This window comes from Larus michahellis, chromosome 9 (assembly GCF_964199755.1).
Source record: "Larus michahellis chromosome 9, bLarMic1.1, whole genome shotgun sequence".
In the NCBI taxonomy this organism is placed as follows: Eukaryota; Metazoa; Chordata; class Aves; order Charadriiformes; family Laridae; genus Larus; species Larus michahellis.
In genome coordinates, this window is record NC_133904.1 from 8,387,922 (window position 1) to 8,414,049 (window position 26,128).

At 44.0% G+C, this 26,128-nt stretch overlaps 1 protein-coding gene across 1 annotated transcript in view; it reads left to right on the forward strand.

The window, feature by feature from the left end:
* The window catches only part of AGBL1 (AGBL carboxypeptidase 1), a 298,518-nt gene extending 273,896 nt beyond the window's left edge, over nucleotides 1-24,622 (forward strand). Inside the window, exon 23 of the mRNA XM_074600621.1 lies at nucleotides 20,742-24,622. Coding sequence (XP_074456722.1) covers nucleotides 20,742-21,048 — 307 coding nt within the window. The 3' untranslated portion in view covers nucleotides 21,049-24,622. The remainder of the gene's footprint in view (nucleotides 1-20,741) is intronic.
* Nucleotides 24,623-26,128: the final 1,506 nt, after the last annotated feature.

Genomic DNA, 26,128 nt, shown 5'->3' on the forward strand with positions numbered 1-26,128 from the left:
AGCTTTCAGATTCCTAAAAGGAACTAGTTTCCATTTTAAATACTGGAACCTCCTGTTTTTCCATAACAGACTTCCCTAACCCAATTGTTCAGAACTGCAGTAAACTTTAAAGGCCGCCTGTAGGGTTGTTATGTACAGGTAGCTCAGTGCTGCAAATAAAGGAAACTGAGACACAGAGTTAGTGAATACTCCTAAAAAGCTGAAAACAGAGCTGAAGAATTGTATTCCCAGCTCTGGACTCTCACCTGTAGGTACTGTGTAGGTAAGTGAGCTCTTTTGCTCCGTGTCACGTATAGCAATGCACAAGAGCAAACGTGATGCAGTAAACGGAGATCTGGGGCTTTCGAAAATATACTTGTATCAAAGGTGCTCTTCAGAAGGCAAGAGGGCTAGCTTTATTTCTAGGCCAAATGTGAAGAAATTTCAAAAAGGGGGAAATATGTACCTTTTCAAGTTCCTGTGAGAGGAAAAGAGACACCCCCTTCATTCATATCTCTGCCCCTCACAACCTTTTCCTCAGATCTCGTTTATCACAGCATCAGCTACATCTCTTTTCCCGCACACAGCTTAGAAGCAGAAGCTCCTTTTAGCTGAGTGCACTGGGGGGGGCGGGGGGGGAGTCTCAGACCTTGCCCCTCACAACATCTCCTCTGGGAAGTCCAAGGAAAAGTGAAGTCCCGTGTGCTAAATTCAGAGGTTTTGGCAGGTAGACAGCAACAACAGGAGGTGGAAACAGACAGCTGTGCAGGGGAGGAAATGGTGATATAAATACATGTTTAATTGCAGTTTAATTACAATTACTTACTAGGCAAAGTTTATTTAAATGCAGTGTAATTAGAGTGAGACCTTGATTTAATCAGTGTCTTATCAGATACGGTTACTACTATATTCCTTCACTTCCTCCTCCTCCTCTTACATTCCCTCTCTTGAACTTGTCCAGGGAAATTAAAAGCCAAGGCTTGAAGTAAGCAGAAGGTAACCATCTTGGAAAGTTTTTAGTTTCCTGAAAATTAAATTGCCAGGTGGCTACCAGCCCAGAATTTTCTCCCTGGAAACTGTGAAACCCCTACTCTGTCCTGGCAAGCCGTTATTCTTCCTTAGCAGCTAATGATAATGGATCCTCATTAGCTGAGAATGACTTATCATGAATATAATTCATCACTGATGGCAGACCTCATAACCCATCTGCTCACAATGAGTAAATTATATAGCCCAGTCAGACGAGATGGATTGTTCTTTCTGGTCTACCTTTGGAGTGTCTCCACATCCTGTTCCAATCAATACGTACTTTGTCTTCGCTCCATGATCTAGGTGAACATGAGGAGAGACATTTGGGCAAAACCTCTTGAACAGCTGACCCTCGATCTCATCGTTCACCATTTTCCCTCTTCCACTGCTGCTTCTTCCTTTGCTCCTTGCCATGAGCCTGGGCATGGCAGTAGCTTGCTTGTTTAGGAGACAAGCACTAGCATCAGACATCTCCTGTGGACCTATTGATATGTTCACGGCTTACTCCTGCATGAAAACTTTCCCTGCGCTAATTATCATAGCACTTGGCTCTTTCATTGCTGTTGCATGTTTAAAACTCTCTTAAGTAGTCCCAACCAGAAAAGGAAAGGAGAAGAATAGGTCGTTCTTCTGCCTTCCTATTTGATGACCGCATTGTCTCCTCTCATCTTCTTCCCTAAGGGTTAGTCACAACGTGGCTGGAAGCCACTCCTGAGAGCACAGTTATTTCCATCCTTCACTATGAAGAAACTGAGGCACAGACTAGTCATAGCTGGTAGTCTACATAGACATGGCAGACTGTGGTGGGATGGGAAATATGCACAGCAATTTGCCAAAAACACATGGCAAACTGGTGGTCAGGCTGGCATAAGAGTCTCTAAAAGAGCAGGGTTTCAGATATTCCCTTTTTGTTCTGTTACTTGAGTGTCTCTTCCTGTTGCCTGTACGTTGCTTTGAATTGAAACACATTTGAGTATTTCCACTTGCCTCTGTGAAATACACATCACATCCTCTATCTACGTACTGATATTATCCCAAACACTTTGTAGAGGAATCTTAAATTCTGAGGCGTACCAGGTATTTTGGTGCAGAGGAGCGGTGTCCAGTACAGCACAGTGACAGCCCTTGGCAGGAAATTCAGATTTCTCCCACTGCCTCAGCTGACAGCTACCACTGAGGCCGAAATATTTTTGCTACCATTTAGGGATCTCCTGTCTGCTCTTGGACAATTCTGGAGAAGGTCTCCAGAGGTTCTTTGCTCTCTGGGTGAAATCTGGTTCCCGTCTGAAGTCCATAAGCTGTTAGCAAGTTTACAGCCTTCAGTGGAAATATCATTTGCTCCTGCCATGTCAATACCAGTTAATTCATATTGCCTTACTTCGCATCTGTCTCAGTCTTTTTTCCCAGCAGCTCTAAACACGGGAAAGAGTTAAATCTGCCCATAAAACTGTAAAGCTGTTCATTAATTAATGCGTATTTTATTCTGCCATTGAACCATACTGGCCCTGCCTGAAGAAGAATTATGAACTGCTGGGGTCTTTGCTCAGGGAACCAAAACCAGAGACATGTAAGCTTTTCCCTCCCTCCTTTTCTGTCATAGTGGTCTCTGCTTTCTTTCTTTTTCTTTCTCTTTTTTTTTCTTTTCTTCTTTCTTTGAGACGCTCCTGCCATTTTAACAGTCTCTGATGATTTCCAGGTGACCTGACCGTCTTTTGTACTGTTCTTGTCACAATTCATCTGGATGAGAGAAAAGTAGGAAGAAAAAAAAGCAAGAAGAGGTTTTAGTTTTTACTGTCCTTCCTCTCCTGTCCCTGAAAGCTTGTCCCTCTCCGTCTCTTTCAGACTAGTGCTCTTGGTAGGGAGGAGATCTCTCCCCATCGTAGGCTTTCTAAGAGCTGAGGGTCACTGAGTCCTTCGTACCCCTCCAAAGTGGGTAAATAGGCTGTGAAACCTGTGTAACCTCTTGTGCTGGGCCTTGCATTACAGATCACAATGAATCACACAGTCAAATGGATTTTTCCCCCTCCTTTGATATTTATTTGGTAGTGAATTTTTAATAGGGAGGGACTTCTACTTGTCATCCTGAGAATGCCAGGTGGGCAAAAGAAGGGAAGGGACAGACTTAGAGGAAAGGATGCAAAGCGTTGGGGGAGGGAAGAGAGGAAAGATGGGAGAAGGAGAAAAAGGGAGTGGGAGAGAGGAGGAGAACAGGGAGGCTATAGTCACTCCAGCACCTTTGTTTGAAGATGAGTTTCTCTGAAAACAGCAGCTTAGCGCAGCTCCCGGCCCTCGCAGCAGAGAGCAGTTCACACACAGCGGGGAAGCAAATAAGCTTGGGAAAGAGTCTTTGACCCAAAGGTACTTGTACCCTTCCAGAGTTCATTTCTCACATCTAGCTTTTCCGTCAAAACAAATAAATTAATCAGTGATTTGTGAGTCCGACTTGGGAAAAACAAAACAAAACAAAACACAAAACTATGGTTGTGGTCCAAAATCCATAATTACATTCTGGTGCTGTGTGAGACTGAGAGAAAGGGATAGAGAACCACTATGGAGAGACAGATACCATTGACTAGATAAAGAGATGGTGTGGAGAGATACAGCGAGTGCTTCAGATAGATGACAAGCATTACATGGAGTAGATATATAGTTAAAATTAAAGAGATGGATACTATGAGTACACGTGGGAAGATACCTCGGACAGACATACTGTGTTGCGGGAAAAGGGATATTGATACATAGACACTGTCTGGGAAAAATGGGTAAGGCAACAAGTCATACTGCAGCTAGGCACATAAAGATTGATTCGGTTGATAAATTCTATAAATAAATACTACAGAAAGATATTTCAGTAGCCTGCCATCTATGAATATTTGACACATACATCTAAGAAACTGCATAGCACCTCATCCAAAATAAACGTAACCAAGCAGCTACTAGGTATGCGTGCGATCATACTCTTTAAACATTTAAGAGATGTTAGCAGCTGCAACAAAACCAGCAATTTATCACCTGATTCAAAGCTCATTTCACCCTGACGGACACATCATTGATGGCCTGGCAACAGCATGGCAGAAAAGGCCAGGCCAGCAGGTAGACAATTAAGTGCTGAAGCAACATTGGATAAGTAAATGGGAAAATACAGTGTTTGGCTTTCAGAATTGGAAATAGGCCACGATCTGGGTATGAGCTTCTGCTCTTGTATCCAGGCTTACCAAGGGATGACACATTTCAAAATCATTTCTACCGCTATGTTGCACTGGCCCAGGCTGCTGTGCTAACCCCACAAGCCCCTGTAGCCCTCCATTCCCGGCTCTCCTCAGCTACCTTACTGACCTCAGCGAGCAGTCAAAAGTTCTGCTATTGTCTGTCCTCCTGGCAGCAACACGGAACATCCTGCTCTCCTGTAACAGGCCTTAGGCTAGGCAGGAGTTCTCATCTACGTGGACACCCATTCCTGCTGAGGGTGTCAGGCTCACTCCAGCGCCTGGCAGATGCTGCCCAAACTGAGAGCCTTTGCAGGGAGGCAGATGCTGTTGTGGTTCCTGTGGTCAGCAGTCCTGAGGACTGACGGAGTCCAGGGCATCTGAGGAGTGAATGTACTTCCGTACTTCACATCTTTCCACCCTCACCGTGTCTGTCCTGTCTCACCTCAGACCCCTCCTGAGCCTTACAGAGGGCCCATTTCCTTGCTGTGATCTAGACTGAGGTTTTCAGTATTCCCACTGAATGGACTTCTGTACCCGCTACTGGTGCGTTCACCTCTGTAACCACCTTTCTACCCTCTGCCTTGGCAGGATCTCTCCTTTTGTTGACTGCTCAGCCCTGTGTCAGGGGTGCTCATTAGCGGGCTGTCTGTCTCTACTTTGCATGTGTTATCACGGCGCCCTTGAAGCAGACGAGTCCCTTCTCGGGGTGCTGGTAGGCATCCTCCAGGCTACTGCTAATGCTGCTTGTTCAGCACAGTCTGCCTGTGCTCTGGACCCTCGGAGAGCTTATGATGCTCCCCGTAGTCAATCTGCCACATGCCAGAGTTGGTTTGTTCGGTTCATTTTCTCTGTGACCTGAACGCGTCCGGTGTGCAGGTCCACAGCAATGGCAAGACAAGCACATTAACCTCAGCGCTTCTTCTACAGCACCTCCTCCCCACTGCAGTTAATGCTTTAAAGCAGTCCTTCCTTACCACAAAGTGTTTGATTTCAATTCTTGCTGTCACAGGCATTATATTAGGTATATGTTTTATAAATCATTTGATCTAATGCACACTCATAAATTCTCACAGAAAGAACTCCACAAACTGTCTTTTAGCTTGCTATGGATGCTGCCTTTAGGGCCCAAAAGCTAGTTCGTGGGGAGAAGAGGAGATTATATATGTTTTTAATAACTTCAAACACCAAATTAAATTTGAAATTAGCATTGAACTCTACCATCCATTTCCAGTAATGATGCTTAATGTTATTGTGAGAGAATCAAGAGCTTTACATGGTAGGTGTCAATTGAGTCTTGTTCGGGAAGTTGTCCAAGGGCTCTTGGGTATGACATGCTGGGAAAGTGATTAAAACCCTGTCAGGTTAAGTGAGAGTAGTATTTTTGGTTTTCCCCTCTCCCCTTCATTTCAATCTTTCCTAGCAGCCAGCTTCTATCTCCAAGGATATATCTTGTAATAATAATTGCTCGTTATCAGTGGATATTTTCCAGTACAGCAAAGATATCTAAATCCAAAGTCTCCAACAGAGGAAATTGATAGGTCTGAGTTTAAGGAGTGTGAGGTTAATCCATCTCAAAGGAGACCCTCTGTAAGAAGTGAAATGTTAGGCATTTCCTGACTATAGGGAGTAGCGTGGGAGAAGGGTGTGCCAAGCTGCTGAGGGGGCAGACCTTGAAAGCAGCAAGGGAATAGACAGCTCAGGGAATTTTCTTCTTCCTCGATTGTCTCCCCACAGACTTCTCTTGCATTGGAAATGTCTGGAACAGCATGAGAAGGTGGAAGGAAGCATCTCTCCGAAGCTAGGGCTACAGTGTTCAGAGGAGATCACAGAATCACACAGAATCACAGCATTGTTCGGGTTGGAAGGGACCTTAAAGATCATCTAGTTCCAACCCCCCTGCCATGGGCAGGGACACCTCCCACTAGACCAGGCTGCTCAAAGCCCCATCCAGCCTGGCCTTGAACACCTCCAGGGATGGGGCATCTACAACCTCCCTGGGCAACCTGTTCCAGTGTCTCACCACCCTCACAGTAAAGAATTTCTTCCTGATATCTAATCTAAATCTCCCCTCTTTCAGTTTGAAAACGTTACCCCTTGTCCTATTGCTACACTCCCTGACAAAGAGTCCCTCCCCATCCTTCCTGTAGCCCCCTTTAGGTACTGGAAGGGGCTATAAGGTCTCCCTGGAGCCTCCTCTTCTCCAGGCTGAACAACCCCAACTCTCTCAGCCTGTCCTCACAGCAGAGGTGCTCCAGCCCTCTGATCATCTTTGTGGCCCTCCGCTGGACCCGTTCCAATAGGTCCATGTCCTTCTTGTGCTGAAGACTCCAGAGCTGCATGCAGTACTCTAGGTGGGGTCTCACCAGAGCAGAGTAGAGGGGCAGAATCACCTCCCTCGACCTGCTGGCCACACTTCTTTTGAGATGATTGGGAGTAGCAGATTTTGGGTTGTGGTGCCTGGTTTTGCTCCTCCATCATCACAGATCTTTGGACGTATAATTTGCCCATTTTGCTTAATGAATTCACTCTTAGCAGCTTAGGTTAATTAGACCCTAATTGTCTAAGTGCATTTAATTTTGGGCTTTTTTTGACTAAACTCATAGGAGATGGTTGCAGTAAATACACGTGCATCACAGAAAGGCAGCCAGCAGGATCTGTGCCGTCTTTCACTGAGACCTGTTGCTAGGAGCATGGCTGAAAAAGGCTGCCTATGGGTTACTGTGGATCAGTGTTTGCAACCTCTCGCTCTGCCATCTCCCAAGCCCGCTGCTTTCCCAGAACTCCACGAGCAGGCACCCCTCTCCCAGGAGTGCCTGCAGCTTCCACCATGCCTTGCCAGGGTGCCCATCCGTGGAGTAAGGGTGTAAGGCTGGTGTGAAAAGCACCACGGGCTCTCACTGCTGTTGTAATTGTGATTGAATGGTTGTCATTGCACAGCAATCCTTACCCCCTAGAAAACCAAGAAATACTCTGAGTATTAAGAACAAGGGATCTAGGCTTTGCACCTTTGCCAAGTTTTGACACAGGGCGTATTTCTTGTGTCTTGCCTTCCTTAAAATTGTTCCACTGGCTGTTCGCTGAATTTGGAATTCTTTGTTTCCTGTTCTAAAACCAACAAGATTTAAAGCAGTATTGTTCCTTGCCTTAGAAATGGCTGCAAAATTAGCGGTGAATGATGCTGTTCAGGAGTTCAGCTGCTCAGCTGGGACACGCCGGTGTCCCAGCAGAGCTTTTCCTGTGTAAATCATCGGTGGGCTTCCCTTGCCCTCAGAAAGCAGGTGGCGGGGGGTGGTGGTGGTGGCGTTCAGGCTGCAAAGCTCGTATGCAGAGTAAATGCATTGTTATTTAAAAGTGATTCATATTGTTGGGAATTCCAGAAAGGTGCGCTGATTGGTGGGTAAGCAATGGAGTGTAATAGCCCTGAGAAAACTGCTGTGTAATAACAGCTTTGATTCCTCGCAGGATAAAACTGTATAATGTTGCCATCCTTCCTGTACCTTTCATGCGTACAGCACTTCATATACACTAAGTGTATTACTTTGTCATCTGGCCTGATATCTGGTCTGATACTCCCAGGCTTTGCTAGTTTGCTTGTAAGAAGTATGAAGTTTTCAAGCAAAGTTTTAGGCTTAAGGTAACATCTAAATTATAGATTTCTGAAATCGCCTTGGCAGTGTTTCTTGATAGGCTGCTTTTTGAGGTAAGCTGATAACCCACCTTGCCTCAGAGATGCTTTTTTTCCTCCTTGATACTGAATTGCCTGTATCATGCACCATTAAATCTGACACAGTTTATCTGCAGGTTGGCTGTGCAGAAAAGGAGAAAGTCCAGCGTAAGCTTGGCAATCTCAGGCTAAAGTCAGCGGCAGTCTGCCTTGGCTGCACCTGCTCTACCATCCTATTTTCTTCACCATCCTGAGATCCTGGGATCTTCAGCAGCATACACTCTTTTTTTATGGGGTTATGTGTTACTGACACTAGAAATGTTATCACAGGGGTTCCCACATGATGCTGGTGCAGGAAAAAGGTCCGTAGAGAAAATGATACCATTGCGATTTGATGGAGAAGAGGGAACAAGAAAAGAGATTCTATCACAGTGCTCAGCAGTCAGGAGCCCTATATGCATTCATTAATATAACCTTCCCAAATGTATTCCCTCTGTAAAGTGTGTATGTATGTTCTAGCACTTGGATTTGTGCTGTTTGTACTGGCAAATGTAATGTTTGAGGGCTTTTTCAATGTCCTGGGGGACAATTCATGGGCCAGAACAACTCACGATCTGGTCTTTTCCTGGTGTTTCAGTTCCTGGAAGACAGAACCCACCATGAGGAGAGCAGATGTCACTTTATTTTGGTGCAATAAGCAGTTTCCTGAAGCAAAGAGACAAAATGAGGAGCTAGGAAAACATAAATACAAAGGCAAATGCCAGGAAAAACAAGATTTCCTAACTTAATAATGAGGTTTTCAGGTCCAGTGGAAGCAGCATGCACGAGTCCTCAGCCTTTGTTTCCTCGAGCTGGATGGCTGGCTTATTCTGCTAGACAGGCTAGCTGGACAGCTTAAAATCAGAGGCCAGACTGGGTACAGAAAATCTGGCAGCTGGCGACAGTTTCTTTCCCATCTGAATAATCTCCCCTTCACTTTTATGCCTTCAGTTGTTGTCAGTACTGCAAGAATTACAACGTTTCTCTTTGAAATATGACCTGGCAGCTAATCCTTGGTATTACTGAGCACCTCTCTCTCCTCCTGATGTCAGCAGGAGTCCTACATCCTCATCATTCCTCCTGCTAGACTCTACATTCCTGCCTGGCAGAATCATGAAGGATCACTTCTTTCCCTAATGGATCTGGAAACTTGCTATTTTCTTTACTCAAGTCTTGGTTTGCTGAGAGGAACTTTTGGACCAGACTCACCAAGGTTATTAAGCACCTATTTTCTCATTCTCTCCACTGCTTTCAGTAGAGAGAAAGGCACTTACGCTGAAGAGGCAATTAAATAGCTTTGCGTCCTCATACAGGGTAGACAGATGGTGGAGGGCTTCAGACGCGCCCTGGCTCTGCCCCCGTGCCATAGTCTCGCCATCCAGGCTGGAGCCTGCTGTGTCCATGTTCTTGGGGAACTGGGGCAAAGAGAGGAAAGCAGTTTGCTCAAAGTGGCCATGAGCCCACTGAGTGGAGAGCCCCTTATCTTTGAAACACGAGCGTTTTAACCTCATGATTCAATTTTCCCCTGATCCACAGCCTGCCATATCTTTTCAGCCGCTTAGTCTGCGCACAAGAACCGACCTTTTATCATTTTTGGTTGTAAATCTGAGGGTGACGTTAAATGCTCAGGGTGGTTCTCTGTGAAGTGATTGTTTCGCTGCTCGGCAAGCTGTGCTCTAATTCGCCCCATCCGTCCAAATGCATGTCTTATTTTGATTACGTGAATATTTTTGTCAGTTTATGTTGCTGCGGCTTTGACTCAGAATATGTTTGCTTCTGTGGTGTGTTAGTATTCTTTTAAGAATTTTAGTGGGAATTTATATATACATATATAAATATACACAGACATATTCACATACAGAAAAAGTAAGAAAATGTAATTACAACTTTCAGGTAAAACACATAGAACATTTTGGCAGGCATTTGAAAATTGATTTTTAATAAGGCATTCAGGAAATACTCATGTTAACAGCGATTTTAAAAATTACTCCCTGCTGGGAATTGATAGATGCTACAAGCTACACATGGATTCGTTTGAAAACAGCATCTCGCTGTTTTACAGGTGAAACATTATTAAATACCTACAACAGGAACACAGAAAAGTATTCGGAGATCTATTGTGCAACAAACAGCAATGGCAACTTGTACATGTGCTTTAGTATCTTCTTTTTGCAAGGCGATGCTGTCTCTTTAGGTCACAGCAAATGGTGGTTGTTTTTCCTCTCTCCTCTGTTTACTGGGAGTCATATGTTCCTGGCTGGTGGGTCCTTCTGGCAGAAAGAATCCCTTTAAACCCTGTTTGAGTTTTGAAGTAGGAGGATGAAGGTGGTGCTTCATGTCGCAGCCCTCCGTGCCTAATACTCTTCTTGTGTGCTAAACCGCTAAAATTCATCCTTGCAATTCCTGACAGACAGATTTTAGAAGGCAGGGAAAGCATAATGAAATATTTGCTATTCTTCATGAAACATCTGGCAGGGCTTTGGCAAGATCAAGGAATTAGCAACAGTTGCCGCTTATATGCTGTAGCTGACATTTTTTGTTGTCCTTAATGGAGTCCAAAGCATATGCAAATCAGCCGTGTAATGAGTGAGGTTAAGCAAGGTTTTGGATTTGGTTCCATATGGTATTAAAAACGTAATTGATCAGAATGTTTTGAAATATATTGAACGTGGGTGTTCAGATTTGTTTTATCTGAATCTCATTATGTCTGAGAAAAGATTTAGGATGAGGGCAGAGGCTGAAGTTTTAACCTGGGTCTGTTATCGGTTATCTATGATCACACATACTTCATCAGATGTTTTTGCTATAAACCCCACTTCAATTTGCTTTAAAGGTAAGATAGATTTCTTTGACCTTACCTTCTCTGCCTTTTATTCTTATGGCTACACACACATAGAGTCTCTCTCTCTTTCCTAATTATGATATCGACTGAACACTCTTGTTTTCCACAGGAAGGGATGAGAGAACGCAAGTTATGTATTAGTCTCAGAACTTTTTACACTACAGGAAGTTCCTCAGATCAGTTATGTGAACATCCTTGGAATGAGATGTGTAATTTTGGGGGGGGATTATTATTTTGTAGATTTGTGTTGGATTAATTTCAGGTAATCCGTGATAACATAGGACCTTGTAGAGATGAAGTTACTTCGAGAGGTGGCCGTGTTGACTGATGTCCGCCAGCTGGAACCTCTTAGGCTGCAGTGCTTTACCATCATGTTGGCCTTACATTAGTTGTTTTCAGTATGCTCCAGAAACTGTTTTCTGTGACCCTCAAATTGAGATTTGCCTGAAGGCTTTCCTTAAAAGCAGAATTCAGTGATAAACCAGCTGTTGAACCCCCACATGGTGCTGTACTCTCTCCCCTCTTTGGACACTCCAGAACCAGAATAATTCTTTTTACCAGAGCTCAATACTTTTAGTCCCTGTCCTTGTTTACCTATTTGAAGACACGTGATCGTGAAAGAACAGAGCGCTATGCAGAATGGTTTCTAAAACAGTCATTCCTCACTTTAAAAGGTACAAGAATGAGTCATGGACATGTGGAACAGGATTATGTCCATATTTCCCTACCGAGAATTCAAGATTTTAACTTTTGCCACACAGTCTGGCTTTTAGCTTCTAGTTTAAGCTCTCAAATAGCTGATGATAACACTTTATGTTTTAGACAACCATTTCTGCCTGCCTGTTGACCGTCCTAATATATCTCAAGTCCAACCCAGGTGGTCTAAGTTCTCCTTCAGGTGACCTGCTGCTTTGTCAATGCTCACCTGAAGACTAGAGTCAAAGAATTGTTTTGCCCTGGTCGGTAGCCAGCTCTTTCCCTGAGGTTGCTTCCACTTGAATGCAATAGCATCAAGGTTCAGTGACCATCTATTGTTATCTCTCAGCTAGCTGTAGGAGTATCTCCTGAGACCTCCTGTGTCTTGGAATGAAAATTGTGTTCTGAATACAGGGCAAACCATGTAATTTTGTGGATGTGTGGGTGTGCGGGTGTCTGAGTGTATGCATACATACATATATGTGTATCTATTATTTATGTATCTGTAAGGAAAGATAGTTAAGGGATGGTGATCTATTTTGTGTGCTTGTAAAGACATATTTATATATTTACATATATACACACACATATACACATCCATCGCAGATAGATTCTCTAAAACATCAGCATGGTTATCAGCTAAAAATAGATTTTCACAATAAAAAGCTAGCAACCAAGAGGTTGCTTTCTCCTCCAACGGGTATAGTGATTGAAATGTAGTTGTTTACAGCAGTTATTAGTTCAGTCAGGTAGTTAGGTGTCTATCTGTCATCTGGTGTGCAAGCAAATACTTGCATGCATAGTTATCTGACCCAAAAAATACCCTGTACATAAAACAGATATGTAACTAAAACACAGTCTAGACATGTCTTGGCCATCTTAAAACATTTTGCTTTCAAAACCCCAAATCCTTTAAGTCGCTCAGAGAGAACTAGGGGATATATACATATGGAACTTGGACTTTTAAAATTAAATATATAGAAGCAATTAACAAAACTTGGATGAAGTCAGTGGAATTACGTGAAACAGCACCAAGGGAAACAAAAACCCGGGAGAACCTGCATGCCTTTACATTATTTATCCTTAGCAGTACAAATTTTCAGCATCTAAGCCAAAATCTTTCCACGTTTCTTTCCCCCCTACAGTACCAATGTCTCGATTACTGGAAGCACCCAGAAGCAATTACAAGGATTCCAATGCTCTTCCTGTATTACTGTGGCTGGACTGCTAAGTATCATCAATAGCGTGATTATCATTTTAAGAAGAAATTGCTTGAGATAGAGACACTGTGAGAAAAGCTCCCAAACACTCTCCAAATCATATTTTCAGCAACTCTTACATTATTCAGTGTCTTAATGAGTTCCAGTAGTCTTAGTAAATACCTTCCGATATAGGGCGACTTGACTGCTCTTATTTCCACAGGAAGCTTAAGCTGTAGAAATGTTATATGTTTTGGGAGCGTTTCTTTTGATGCTTAAACTCGGAGTAAAATCCAAGCCACTGACAGTGCTACCTGGTGGATAGATACTCTCCCATCTATTTTATGTCACCCATCTTATATTTCCTGTGTTTATCTCACGTTTTTAATTAATGTAACAACATCGCAACAGACCAGATTTTAAAACAGCTACTGTTAGTTGCTTCATTGGAGCTGGCCGTGAATTACTGTTCAGCGTGAGGCTGCGATATCTAGCTAAAGGTAGCAGAACATACCAATGAGGTGTCTCACGGGTACTCGTTGGGTAAGAACTTCTAATTGATTTCACAGCAAACATGGGTTGGGCTGCCTGCGTGCTGGTCCAGGGCTGATGCCATGTGATACCGTTCCCTTAAATAAACACCAAGTTTTAGTGCATATGGGTCAAAAAAGCGAGACCAGGACTATGCTTTCTCAAGACACTCTAACCTAGACTTAGTCTCCCAACAGTGCCTGAATATATCGTGTATGTTCTTATAAAGGTCTTCAGCTTGCTTAAAACTCGGGTTCGAGGTCTTGAGCTCTGGTGTCCAGGAATTTGGCCCAAATCTCAAGAACATAGTGCTGTGCAGATATAGACGGTCAGGACTCAAGTTTTCTTTGGGGGTGCCTCATGTCGCCAAGGAGTTCACGCAGAAGCCAGGGCTGGATGCCAGTTTTAGGGGAATGAACTGTTCCCCACTTGTGCTGAGTCGCTGAAGGTGTTTGATGTGACTGAAATTTAGCAGGCTGCATGGTACGTCTGTGGAGACATAGCCAGAGTTTACCACGTTTATGCCCATGCGTCATCTTTAACTAACTTCTCACCATAGGTAAGCAGAAACTTTCCTTAGTTTCCCCTGATGGGAATGCAGCCGCTTTGTTGGTGTCTGCCTTTTCAAGCAGCAGATTTGTAGGGTCTTTAGTGTTTTCTCCGAGCCAGGCACTGCACTATGTGGAAGAGTGCGTCATCACAAACCAAAGTGAATATACAAGTTCACAGATCTCTCCTAAAGTACACACAGGGTTGTGCTTTCATGTGCTGAAATGTTAAAGTATTGAAGAAAAAAAGAGACAAAACTGAAGAACTGTTGAAGGGTGAGAGAAGGAAGAGTATAGCGGCCTTTGGGGTCTGCACCGACTGTCATAGCTCCATTTTGTGGCTGACTTGTTGTTCAAATCAGTGGCTTTTATTAATGCTTACAAGCCTACAGCTATAAGAATGCTAAAGACGCAGTGTTAGCCCTGCACTGATATATAGATTAGTTCTCCATTAGGAAGAAATTAATGATTGTTCATAAGACCGAATCCACAGCCTTTGTCTTCTCACCAGCTTTTCCATCCTACACGTAAGGCCAGCTCATGTGAATTGTATTGGTTAGCATTAGAAACATGCCTGGATTTGACCTGAGATACCTGGAATCCGGGAACGTCATGTAATGTCAAGCTCGTACCCTTGAAACGGGAGAAAAATGCCTACTTGTCCTCTATACAAGCTCGTCTTTCACAGAAAGATCAAAGCTGTACCAATAACATGGTGTAATTCAATTAAATGCAGCTCATATTCCTACAAGGCTTTTCAGTTTCCCAACTGTGTGTAATGTGAGGTCTGTACTCAACATTTCCTCTGCTCTTACAGCAGTCATCATCCATCTTCTCACCAATAAGGAGAATGGAAACAGTCATTTCTGAGAAGACTTAAGAGAGTTTCTGCTGGATGCAAATAAAATGCTGTCCGGGGCTAAATTGTTGCAAGCCTGAATGAACATTAGGGGACAGTATTGGCCAGGAGTCAGCCTGTTTCTTGCTCGTCATGCTCTCCCTTTATTTACAAGTTGTCTTCCCTTCTCTTTAAGTGATAAAGCCCCACTTGCTCCTTACTTATCTAACTGGTGCACCAGACATCCATTTTTAATCTGGCCAAATCAATTATAAATATTACAGCCTACAATTACCCTGGGAACTCCTGAAAAACTAATTAGTACAAGTCTTAGCAATGAATTACACCTTTCTCTTGGCTATTTGCAGCGGGGAGGAAAAAAACCCCTCACAATCTACGCTCAAAACAAGACCAAACATCTCTCAGACATAGCAAACAGAACTTAAGGCAGCATTTAATTATGTTCATATTGTTCGTGAAAGGATGGGCCATGGTGGGCTGAAAGCCAGGGCACCTGGCATTGCCTTGGGCTTAGCACGCATTTTCTCAGGAGATGTTGTAGGATGCCAAAGTCCTTTTCAAAGAGTCTTTGGAAAGGGAAATCTCATGGGAGCCTACAAAGTTCATAGCATTATCGTTTACTGTGTAGCAACAAAGGAGGTGAATGCAATAGTTCTTTAAGCTGGAGCCATCTTGCACCAGTACGTAGCTGATTCCCTCCCGTGGCGAGGTCAGGGACTAAATAAAGCCTTGTCTGGCTCTTCTCAGGCAGGAGAAGCCAGGCTGGTGTCTGGGGAGCTCCTGAATTGCAGAGATCAAATTGGAAAGTCCTTGCAAGGTGTGCACCACATGTTGTAGCGAGTGAATCAAGACACAAAGGGCAGACCAAAGCCCTTCTTTGTTGGCATCTTGTTGCTGTAGTGTATTTGTTACAGGTGTAATTACCTAAAAGCATGATAATTGTTTCATTTATGTCCTAAAATACTACTTTATAAAGCTATTAAAGGCAGAATTGTACTCTGGGATAACTGCAAATGTATCTGCTTAAGATTCATTTTAATTTCATTACAAGACTTCAGAAGCAGTGTTCCTGTAAAATACTTTTAATAAAACATATGGATTCCTCAAAAGCAAAATTGTGCAAGACCACACACCCTTTTAGATTCAGTGACATATGTGGAATTTTAATGTCAAAAAAAAAAAAAGAAGGGCAAGGCAATCCCAATTCACTGCAGAGTGAGCAGCATATCTTTAAAAGCTGTAGGACACTTTACTTACCAGCATGTATATAAGTGTTCGTACAATTGGTACAACTTTGTTGGAAAAGAATGAGCAATTTCCCTTCTGCACAGGCAATAACTGTGGTCAGGGAACTTGCTGACTTCTCTGCTTGAGTGGAGAAAAAACACACCCTTATTTCAGGTGAATGCTGTAATTGCTGAGAACTTGGCCTGTTTGGGTCAGACAGAAATGTTTTTTCTGCCTTCTCTTCCCACAAGAAAATGGCTGATATCTTGAAAAATTTCAAGAAAGCCATTTCCTGCCTTATTTCAGTCTATGAACTGTATCAGAGACATGCTTGGCTCCTTATAGACAGCCATATCCCTGCCTTGGGCAGCTTCCAAAGGATCGGGACTTATCATGATGGAGTGGAGGTTTAGGGAAAGGAGAAAAGAGGGTTACAGACAGGGTGATTAAGCAGCTACTGGGGTGTTATTTCTCACTGCAGGGAGAAGACGAAGATGTGTTTGCTTGTTTGTTGATACATTCTTCACAGGGAATCATTGTCCATGGCCAGTGGTGGGCCCCAGACTTACCCTTTTCCTCCTTTTCGTGTGAAGCGTTTAACCGCTCCGCTCACTTCCTAGCTTCACTCTGGCAAGACTACAGCAAATTTCACCAAGAGTGAGAGGAGCAATGTAAAAAAAAGTAAATGCTCCATTTCCTTCTCTAACGCACTGCAACTGCGAGGGCTGTCAAGTGAAGGTCAAGCAGCAACCCTGAACAATAGTCACAGATTCCCTAAAAGGGACAGTTGTCAGTGCCTGTTCTTTCCAGCAGAAAAAAATAAAACACATTCTATTTTGAGCCAGTCAGTAGGATACAGAGAGAGCGAGTGACCTGCCACGCAAGCAAAATATGAGTGAAAAATCCCAAGGAATTACTTAGGACGTCTCTCGTTTTTCTCCATGCCCTGGAAGTGTGTGCACAAGTGAAGCAGAATTGTGTATGGAAGAGAGGTCGTCAGTCGTCCCCGCGTACAGCGTGTAACTCTAGTTTATCCACCACAGCATAGACTGTCTTTTCTTATATGCAATTCAGCAGGACATCTGACTTGCAGGGTTTCTATCCAGCTGTGGCCTGACAGGTAGGCTGACTTAGAATGAGGGGTTTGCAGGAAGCACCTGGGAGAAGTGTTTTTCAGTCATACCAGAAAGCTCCAGTTGTGCCGACATGTAAGGAGGGACTGGGCTCCCCTCTCCTTCTCCTCGTGTTAAGTCAGCAAAACAGAATCATTCTACCAAAGCTTGCTTGCTTTCCAAAACCAAGCAAACAAATAAACACACCCACATACAAAAGGAGAACTAATTAAGATCAAGTCATATCTTAATAAATATGCAAATTAAAAATCAAAACAAAGAAATTCTGTTTATCACATCATAAAGTTGCAAATTGCTGTTGTGGCTCCCATCGGTTGGAATAGATGAAGGCTACAAGGCTGTAGGTTTTGAATTAGTAGATCAACCAACATGCGTACATGTTTTATTGTGATAGCTGGGGGACTGTTGGCTGGAGATATATTACCAGCCTTCCCTCCCCCTCTTCTGTACTGCGTTCACGTTCAGTGGTATTCATACACTATATTTGTCTTGTAGTTCTCTAATGTAATGCCATCGGTTTTCCTCATTGTTTACCTTCAGTAAGACAACATCATTATTCCTTGGTAAATCTGTTTCATGTCCCCTGGGGTTTTTCTCTTTTTGGTTTGTTTTCTTTTTTTTTTTTTTTGGGGGGGGGATGACAGAATTTTGCAGCTTTTAAAAATCAGATTAAAAAATAAACAAACAAACAAACAAAAATACCAAGAACCCGCCCCTAACAAAAAAACCCCCACAATTCTTGGTGGGAAAAGGCAGACCTACCTTCTGCAATGGTATGCACTAGTCTAGGTGGTGGCATTTCTGCTCATTAGCATGTTTCGCCAACTGCATTCGTTCCTAAAGGAGCTGGGTTTTGTGATCTGGAGAAGCAGCACGTAATGACTTTGGCAGCTTCGTCAGTGGGACTCTAGCTGGCTCCCCAGCATCTGCGTGCTGCCACCTCTCCTCTTCCAGAAGAACCTCTAGCCTGCTGGTTTGAGCTAGCCCATTTGTATTGCTTTGTTATGTATTTTAAATCTTCCCGCAGTAGAAAGTTAATTATTGGGATGGAAGATCCCACGCAGCAGAGAAATGTAGCTGTTTTGTAGAATTTGGTAGTGTGATAAAGAGCCTTTCAACTTTGAAGTCACTAGTGTGATTACAGCCTGCATTGGCAGTGAGAGGAGGTTGGTGCCATCTATTTGCTGTTTGGTAGCTCATTACGCTATTTGTGGTGGTGGCATCAATCCAGTGGATGTCAATCCATATTGGAGAAACCACTACTAAAGTCAGTCCTGATTGGCTTGCTCGTTCACTGTCACAGCAAGGGAGCAAAGGGCAGGAAAAACTAGGGAGAAAGTCTTCTTCCCTGACCTCTAAACATGGGCGAAGCACACCCTCACTTGTGGGGAACCTCTCCCTGCAACACATCTGCCCAGGCATTGAATTGTCACAGTCTTGGTGTTCTGTGTACTATGCTTGTAGGCAACACGACAGCACCCATCTTGGAAGGCAGAGCTTTTGAAGTCCATTATAACTGTTTTATGCATAAAGACTTGCGTCATAAAGACTGTCCCTTCAGTCTTCCATGTAAGGAAATGGCAGGTTTCTGTGGTTTTCATTCTCTGATGGTTGTCTTCCGGATTTCCCTTCCATAGCGAAGTTCTTTTGTGATAGAAGTAATTTTCTCTTTTTTTTTTTTTTTTTTTTTAGAAATCCTTTCAAAATCATTTAAGTTATCCAAAAAATTCAGAAGGTCCTCTGTTATTTGGTTTCCCAGCTTTAAGTAATAATAGGAATATTTTTTGAAATTGTTGGCCTGTTAATACAAATGTTTAACTGCAGTTCCTAGGTTGCTAACTGAACCGTTCCATCTGTAAAATATCAGTGAGGTGGGTGGCAGCTATGCCCTGTCCCGGTGGCGTTGGCAGCACCTCCATTCAAGAGCGGTATTGAAAGTAGATAGGCTTTGGTTCTTTCTGATTGCAAAGCCGCAAGAGCAGAGCTTATAAATGAAAAATCTAGTTCCCCTGAGCTTAGTCAGCTTTGAACCTTACTGTGGGTACTTGGTATCGTGGTAATTCATGCCATGAAAAAAAAAAAGAAGACACGAAACCCACTGGTCAGGCTCAGTAGAGACCACTGCTTGTTGCGGTTGTGCCGGGAGGACTGTCCTGGTTTGTTTGTTTTGTTTCATGTCACATACTCAATTTCAGTATGAGTTCTTCCTGACCTAGATTTCTGAGCAGACTGAAGTGGAGCCAGAAACTGTAAAAGTGCATAATTATTCTTTTATTTATTTTTAAGCTGTACAGCTCTATTAAGCTTTCAGAGAATCCTTTATACACAGCCTTTGAAGTAAACTAAGCCAGAGATCAGCCGGAGAAGGAGAAGTGGGTTGACACTGCTTATTTCTGCTCGCAGAGTAGTCTGTGTACAGTTAAGATCTGGAGTCTCAAAGCTAGGAAAATCTTACGCCTTTTTCTGGAGTGCAGAAGAGAGAAGGGATCAATGCATCCAAAAGCAATACTTTACACCTTTGGTATGTTCTGAAACCTCAGATGCCGGCACTGCTGTGAAACAGCTGAGAGCTGGAAGATTATTCCGGGTACTGACATGTAAATGAGCAGACCACACATTAAAGCTGTGTATGCTCCATCTGCCAAGCCATTCATTCTTCCCAACTTGGGACAAATTAGAAACTCTGGCCCAGTGGCGGAAGATTATTATTCCTTTCCCAGTCCCCCAAAGCAATACATTCCCCTGCTTTCAGTCGGATTGAAAACATTGACCTGGAGGTGAAAAACACATTATCTGTCCCCCTGATGCATCCAGACTCTGGCAGCGTTGAAACCACGGGCTTCTTTCTGGTCTCAAAAAATTACCCGGCTGCCCTCCTGGGCTAAGGGCCAAATGGGAACTAGGCAGCTAGGTACGAGAAAGACCCCGTCCCCCAGAGCCATCTAGTAGAGTGGTTACAATTCTGCCATACATATTGCATTAGGCTAACCTAATACAGTACGTATTGAAAGTGGACATGTAAAGAAGGGTTATGACCATTCCTGTAAGTAAATGGCAGGAAGATAAGGTGGTGTAACCTGCCCTTCTGAGAGCTGGGCGATGCAGCTGTGACATCTGTTTAGAGTGTCTTCTCAGCCGTTCAGACTTGCCTCTGAATTTTCCCTTTCCTCAGGAAGTCATGCTCTCAAAGCCTTCTCGTGCTCCTTCCAAAACACAAGCACTCCTGGTATTTCTGCCCTCCTGGGAGCCCGTGTGCTTAAAGACCCGAGAGCCTCCAGTTTTTGTTTGCGCTGCCTCTTGTTAGCAGTGCTCTGAGCTTGCACAGAACAGGAGTAAAAGATGCCAAAGCACATCAACCACCTGGATTAATTAGGTCTTACACTAAATGTGGAACTGCAGCGAGGTGGATGATGATTAAACCAGCAACCTTCTGGAAACTGAATACCTCCTCCTCCACCACTATATTTCAGCTTCTCTAACCTTGTAAGTGCCTCGAGGCAACAATGGTGTTGTCTGTGTATAAAGCACTCGGTTTCTGTATAAGCAATAGCAATAATGGTGATAACAATAATCGTTTCTCCTGTGAGGTAGGGAAGTATCACTCTTCATTTTACAGATGGTGAAACAGACACAAAGACGTACAGGATCTTGCTTAGTGCCATCTCATGCCTTATTAGCAGAGACAGAGCTGAACCCAGGAAACACACTTCCCTGTTACTTACGCTTGCCCCTAGAGAACATACCATCCTTTGATGATGACCAGTCTCTCTTCTGATTTTTCTGCAGAAGCTGCAGCAGCAGCAGCCTGGAGACTGATGATGAACCCCCTTGTGCGGAAGAAATCGATTATAATACTGACAGTTGCTCTGATGATGAAGGGAACTTCTCAGAGCTAGACCAAGAGATCCAGGAGTGCCTGTCGTGGGTGGAAGGAGAGACAGAAGATGAGGGATTGACGACGAGACAGACATGCAGCTCCAAGGCTCTCAGGGGGCTCTACATTTCCAGCCAACCAGCACCCAACAGTACGGCTCTCCCTCTGCGTTCAACAGCACTTGGGGTGTACAGTGGGTTCGAGAGCAGCCCTGCGTGAACAAGGCTTTGACTTGCAGAGCAGTAAGCAGATGGGTTACTGCTCATGTTTGCCTGTTTGCCAGCTTCAGCATCCTTCCCAGATGTGTTGCTCCAGTTCCAAATAGAAAGTTGACTGTATGTTTGTGTAATTTGTATACATATATATATTGAGAATGACTCCTTATGCTTTGTACACAAGGCCCAGATGGTACTGTGTGAGAACATCGTCCATTCCTAATCATAATCCCCAGTTTCACAGCTGCCTCTAGTATGTGGTTTCATGTAGATTGACCTGAGGAATGGTCTTCTGAGACCAAGGAACCAGAGATGACTCTCCTTTTCCTACTTCAGGCTCTTATTGTGGGAAGCAGCCTTTGCCTGGAAGAGTGGCGGTCACTGATGCCTTTGGTCAGAGCTCTCTTTTGCCATTCATTTCTTTTGAGTTGTAAAGCAGGATCTGATATCCATGTGATTGGAATTTTTATTGTGTGTTCAATAGCTTGGGTCAGGGCTGTCCATGCTTCTGAGCTGGTCATATCTCAGCCACAGTGTGGGAAATCCAATGTGCGATAATAAGGAAAGCACCAATGACAATGCAGAGCGGTCCTCTGGAAACCTGAGCTAAATTCACTTCTTTGCTGCACTGAAACAAACTGGTCTGGTGTAATCTCAGTTGAGTCACTTTATGCTTGAGCTGATGGGCCCAAGTGTAGAATTTGTTTCACAGATGCTGTGAAATTATATTTACTCCTTGAGACATCCTTCCAGCTAAGAGAATACAGATACAAGAGTTCATCCTGGGGAACTAGAGCTACTATTTTAAGCTATTGAGAGGGAGAGGGATTTGGGGCATTTTAAGGAGAAAAACACATTCTGTTGAGGCAACCAGGGGTCCCCCAATATTCTGTCAATAGATTAGTGATGGTGGCAATATCCAAGAGTGAATTCAGTCCTGTGACTGATTATTTGTTAGTTTTATTATGATACCACTAAGGAAACCTAGTTCATGGATCAGGACCCCATTGTGCCAGGTGGTAATATAGTGGAAGACATTACTGGTAGACTATATGTAGGTTATGTTCTACCAATGACTCCCATAACGGAGTCAGAACAGCTTCTCCTTTGATCCCCAAATGGAAAAAAAATTAGATTTCTCCTAAAATTGACTGCAAACACAGATCCCGATTCCTGAGAATCCAACACAGACTGAGAACCCACGCGTGTGCCCGACATCCCTAAAGCATGAAACCCACATCACTGCATCTCACACGTCGTATTGCCTGAAATTCTCATGTGTCTTAGACTCTATGGCTGCAAATGGGGAGTTGTCCTGAACCCAAATGGAACTAATTGCATGATGCAAGAGGCTCCCAACTTTCACTACTTTATGAGGCTCAAGGAGAAGTATGAATGTATAGTGTGTTGTAGCATTACAGCATATAAGGCCTCCATTGGCAGTGATTATTATTGTTAGCGTTGATGTGTGACTGAAAGCACCACGTCATCCACACATAGAATCATAGAATAGAATCTTCATGATTGGAAAGGACCTTTAAGATCATCGAGTCCAACCAAACAACCTACAATCTCTGCCACTAGAGCATGCCCTGAAGTGCCACATCTAGACGTTTCTTAAACACCTCTAGGGATGGTGACTCAACCCCCTCCCTGGGCAGGCTGTTCCAGTGTCTGACCACTCTTTCAGTAAAGGAATTCCTCCTAGTATCTAACCTAAACCTCCCCTGCCACAACTTCAGACCATTTCCTCTGGTCCTGTCATTATTTACTTGGGAGAAGAGGCCAACACCCACCTCTCTACAACATCCTTTCATCTTTATGCTGTTTGTGGAGAGAATTCCTGGTGCAGAACAAGGTTTTCTCTGATGCATTTCTGAACACCTTTCCCCAGACTGCCCAGACATATTTTCCAGCAGGAGGCTGCTGTTTGGAGAAATAGCTTCTTCCTGTCCTGATGGGTTTTCAGTATCTAGGTGTTTTGAAGTCTTCACCAGCGTATAAAGAGTTCTCTGTGGCTCTAGCTCTCTCTTTATGATGCTGCTCAAAAGACAGGCAGCTTGGGTCCTTAGAAGCTGAGCTTCTTAGACCAGACTAATTCATTAGGTATGGTGTGTGTTCTCTGTACAGATGTCCTGTTCTGCTTGCTTTAGTGTGCGGCTTGTTGCACATAATCCTGAATTTTCATAAAAGGTTGGCTCACAGGCATGGACACAAAAGAGGTAAAACAGGTGTTCCCATTATAATAGTTTGTATAATATTGCTTCAAAGCTTATCAATAAAAAACGATGTATGTTCATAGTCAAGTTCAAAATCCAACATTCATGTGCATGACAACAAGTTCACACTGTGCCAGGTCCAGACTGCAGGATACACAGGCCATGCTGTAAGATCTTCAGCATTCGGCACATCCCCAAGACATGGGACAAAAAATGCCATTGTACATATATGCGTCTGTAGATGTACTTGTAGACATCCAGAGCTGCTTTTCTCTCGCGTGCTGCCTTCTGTACCAACACCCTGCCACAACAATAACTGAACGATGCTTACCAAGGCTTGCCACTGGTACACCTCATTGCAAAGGAAAAAAAATAAATCTTATTAAATCAGCATTTTTCTTAATGAGACACCAATATTTTGGCTATAAATACTATAGGCCAGTCTCAGCCTTCGAGCTGTTCCATTCTGAATTTCTTAAGCTAAGCAGAATTCAGTTCAGTGGGAAGACTCTGCCCTAGTTGTGATTCATTGAATCAATTGACTGCAGAAGAGTTGTCCTAATATACTAAAAGTGGAGATGTAGCTTCGATGCGTGTTTGGAGCCAAATGTATATGAGCAGGGCCACTGTTTCATAGATCCCAGTGATAGGAGCTGCAGGAGGTGGAGCGATGGCAAAGGCCCTAAGGGTGTCTCCAGTGTCTGGGATCCGAGTGCAGCAGCCGAGCTTGGAGCGAAGTGTCCATGCACATCAACCACACCTGGATAAATGCTGCTGTGCAATATGAAAAGCCCGGCCAGGTCTTCTCCTGGGCAGCTTCCCATGTTTGTGCCAAATAATTTGTCAACAAGTGGCGAGGGAGCTGCAGAAGTCAATGACCAGGCGAACCCCCAGCCCAAGGGTGCTCAGCCTGCTGCTGAGAAGGTGGGAGCAGGGGAAGGACAGCGAGAGGGTTGGGTGACTGACCAGTCGGGAATAGCACCTGGAAACTTCCAGCAGAAGCAGTTTTGTGGGCTGCCTCATTTCTTCCAGGAACTTCTACAGGGAGCAGATGCTCCTCTTCTTTTGACAGACCTCTAGAGGTCAGGAGAGGGCCTCCATTGTGCACTGCTCTCGCCATGCTATTAAAATTCTCCCTGAGTCATGGTAATTAAGCAGAACTAGGCTCTGCACAGAGGAACGGAAGTGCATTGACTTTAATAAAACAGAGTGTAAAACAACTTTAGATTAACTCCAGCCTTGTTTATTCTTGCACACTTGTAATTCTGGTTTGGTATTTCCCCAGTGAATGGAGCCGTTGTCCCCTGCGCTGAGGCATGTCACCTCACTTCAGCCTGCTAAGTGCTGAGCAGTGAGGCCAGTGCCTTTTCTTGCTGTCGCTAGCTAATCCCAAGGAATTTGGAAACAGCCGATGGAAAACGGGAGGGAGGAGAGGGTAGTTGCCACTGCCATTCCTCAAGAGTCAGTGAGGCTGTCAGGTTGAGACGCAAGCCAAATATTTCCGTAATGGCCAGAAGAGATGGTGTCCTAGAGGCACTCACGTAGTCCCTGCTGCTAAAGCGGTTTTGGGCTCCTGCCAGGCACATTAACTTTTTTTACTGATGCCTTTTGTCTCACTGACTCTCTTAGCGGCTGTGAATAGCTGCGCTCTCCTTCCTCCCCCTCCATGGCTTACATGACGTGGGTAGAAGATGCAGCGCTCACACTGCACCCTCTGTCTCGGCCTCTCGCCGGCTCTCAGACCCGCCTGGCCACGATCGCCCTCTCCTATCCAAGACCATCCTCAGGATGCCTTGCCAGTGTCTAGTGAAATAGACGTGTGCGTAAACCTCTGGGCTAAAAATAAATAATTAAACAATAAAAATAAAAAGAATCAAGTCAGCAAACTAAGGGAAGAACAAAATCTAATTAGTTTTATCTGCTGTTTGTTATGAGGCTGTCAGAGTGCTCTATCCCCTGGTTTTACAGCACTCTGGAAAATAACAGTGATAATAATAATAAACAACCGTGCACTGGGTTGTTTTTGAAGCAAGCGGGAAGCAGATTAAGGAGGGGAAAAGAGAGCGGCCCCTTTCCTCGGCTGCTTTTCTCCTCCTGCCAAAAAGGAGAGATGCAGGTGATAGCGCTTTCTCCTGTCTCATCTGTCCTTGGGCAAGATCCACTGCCCCGGTCCATCACTTAGAGACACAGAGCGTGAGTGGGCAACTGTTTGGCAGCCAACTCAGGACCCTCAGATTGTATTTCTTGCTCTGCCACAGATCTCTCATGTGCTCTTGACCAAGCTGTTCATCCTCAGCTCCCAGCCGCAGTTCTGGTGTGAGGTATAAACAAGGCTCTGATTCTTCACGGCAAATACAGTAAGGTATCAGTGAAAGTAGATGTGTGTTTTGGGGTGAAGAGGGGAAGAAATAGGGATGTAAAACTGCCTAGGTGTTTGCTTTAGACTAATATCAGCTGTTGCCAGTTGCGAAGGCGGCTGGAATTACTCTGTGCAGGAGCGTGGTGGTAGTTGCCATCATTGCTTTCTGCCTCAGTGATGTGCAGTGATGGTGATGGTTCGTTAGACCATCCCTCTTTAAGCTGTGCTGGATAATTTTAAAGGTCTTTCTTTGCAGATCGTTATCAGCCTGTCCTGTCCCATGGCCTGGTCCTGGCAGGGTGGAAATATTTACACCTTTATAGGGAGAGCAGGATTTAACTCTGTGCTTGAAAACTCTTGTATGGTTTTCCAGGCAGAGGGCTGGACACAAGGCTCCAGCTGGAGATAAGATGCAAAAGCTTGGAGAACTAAAAACTCTATACATGTAATTGCACTGGGGAAAGATGAGGGAGAAGGCTAAAGAAAGAGGAAAGAAATCAGAGGAG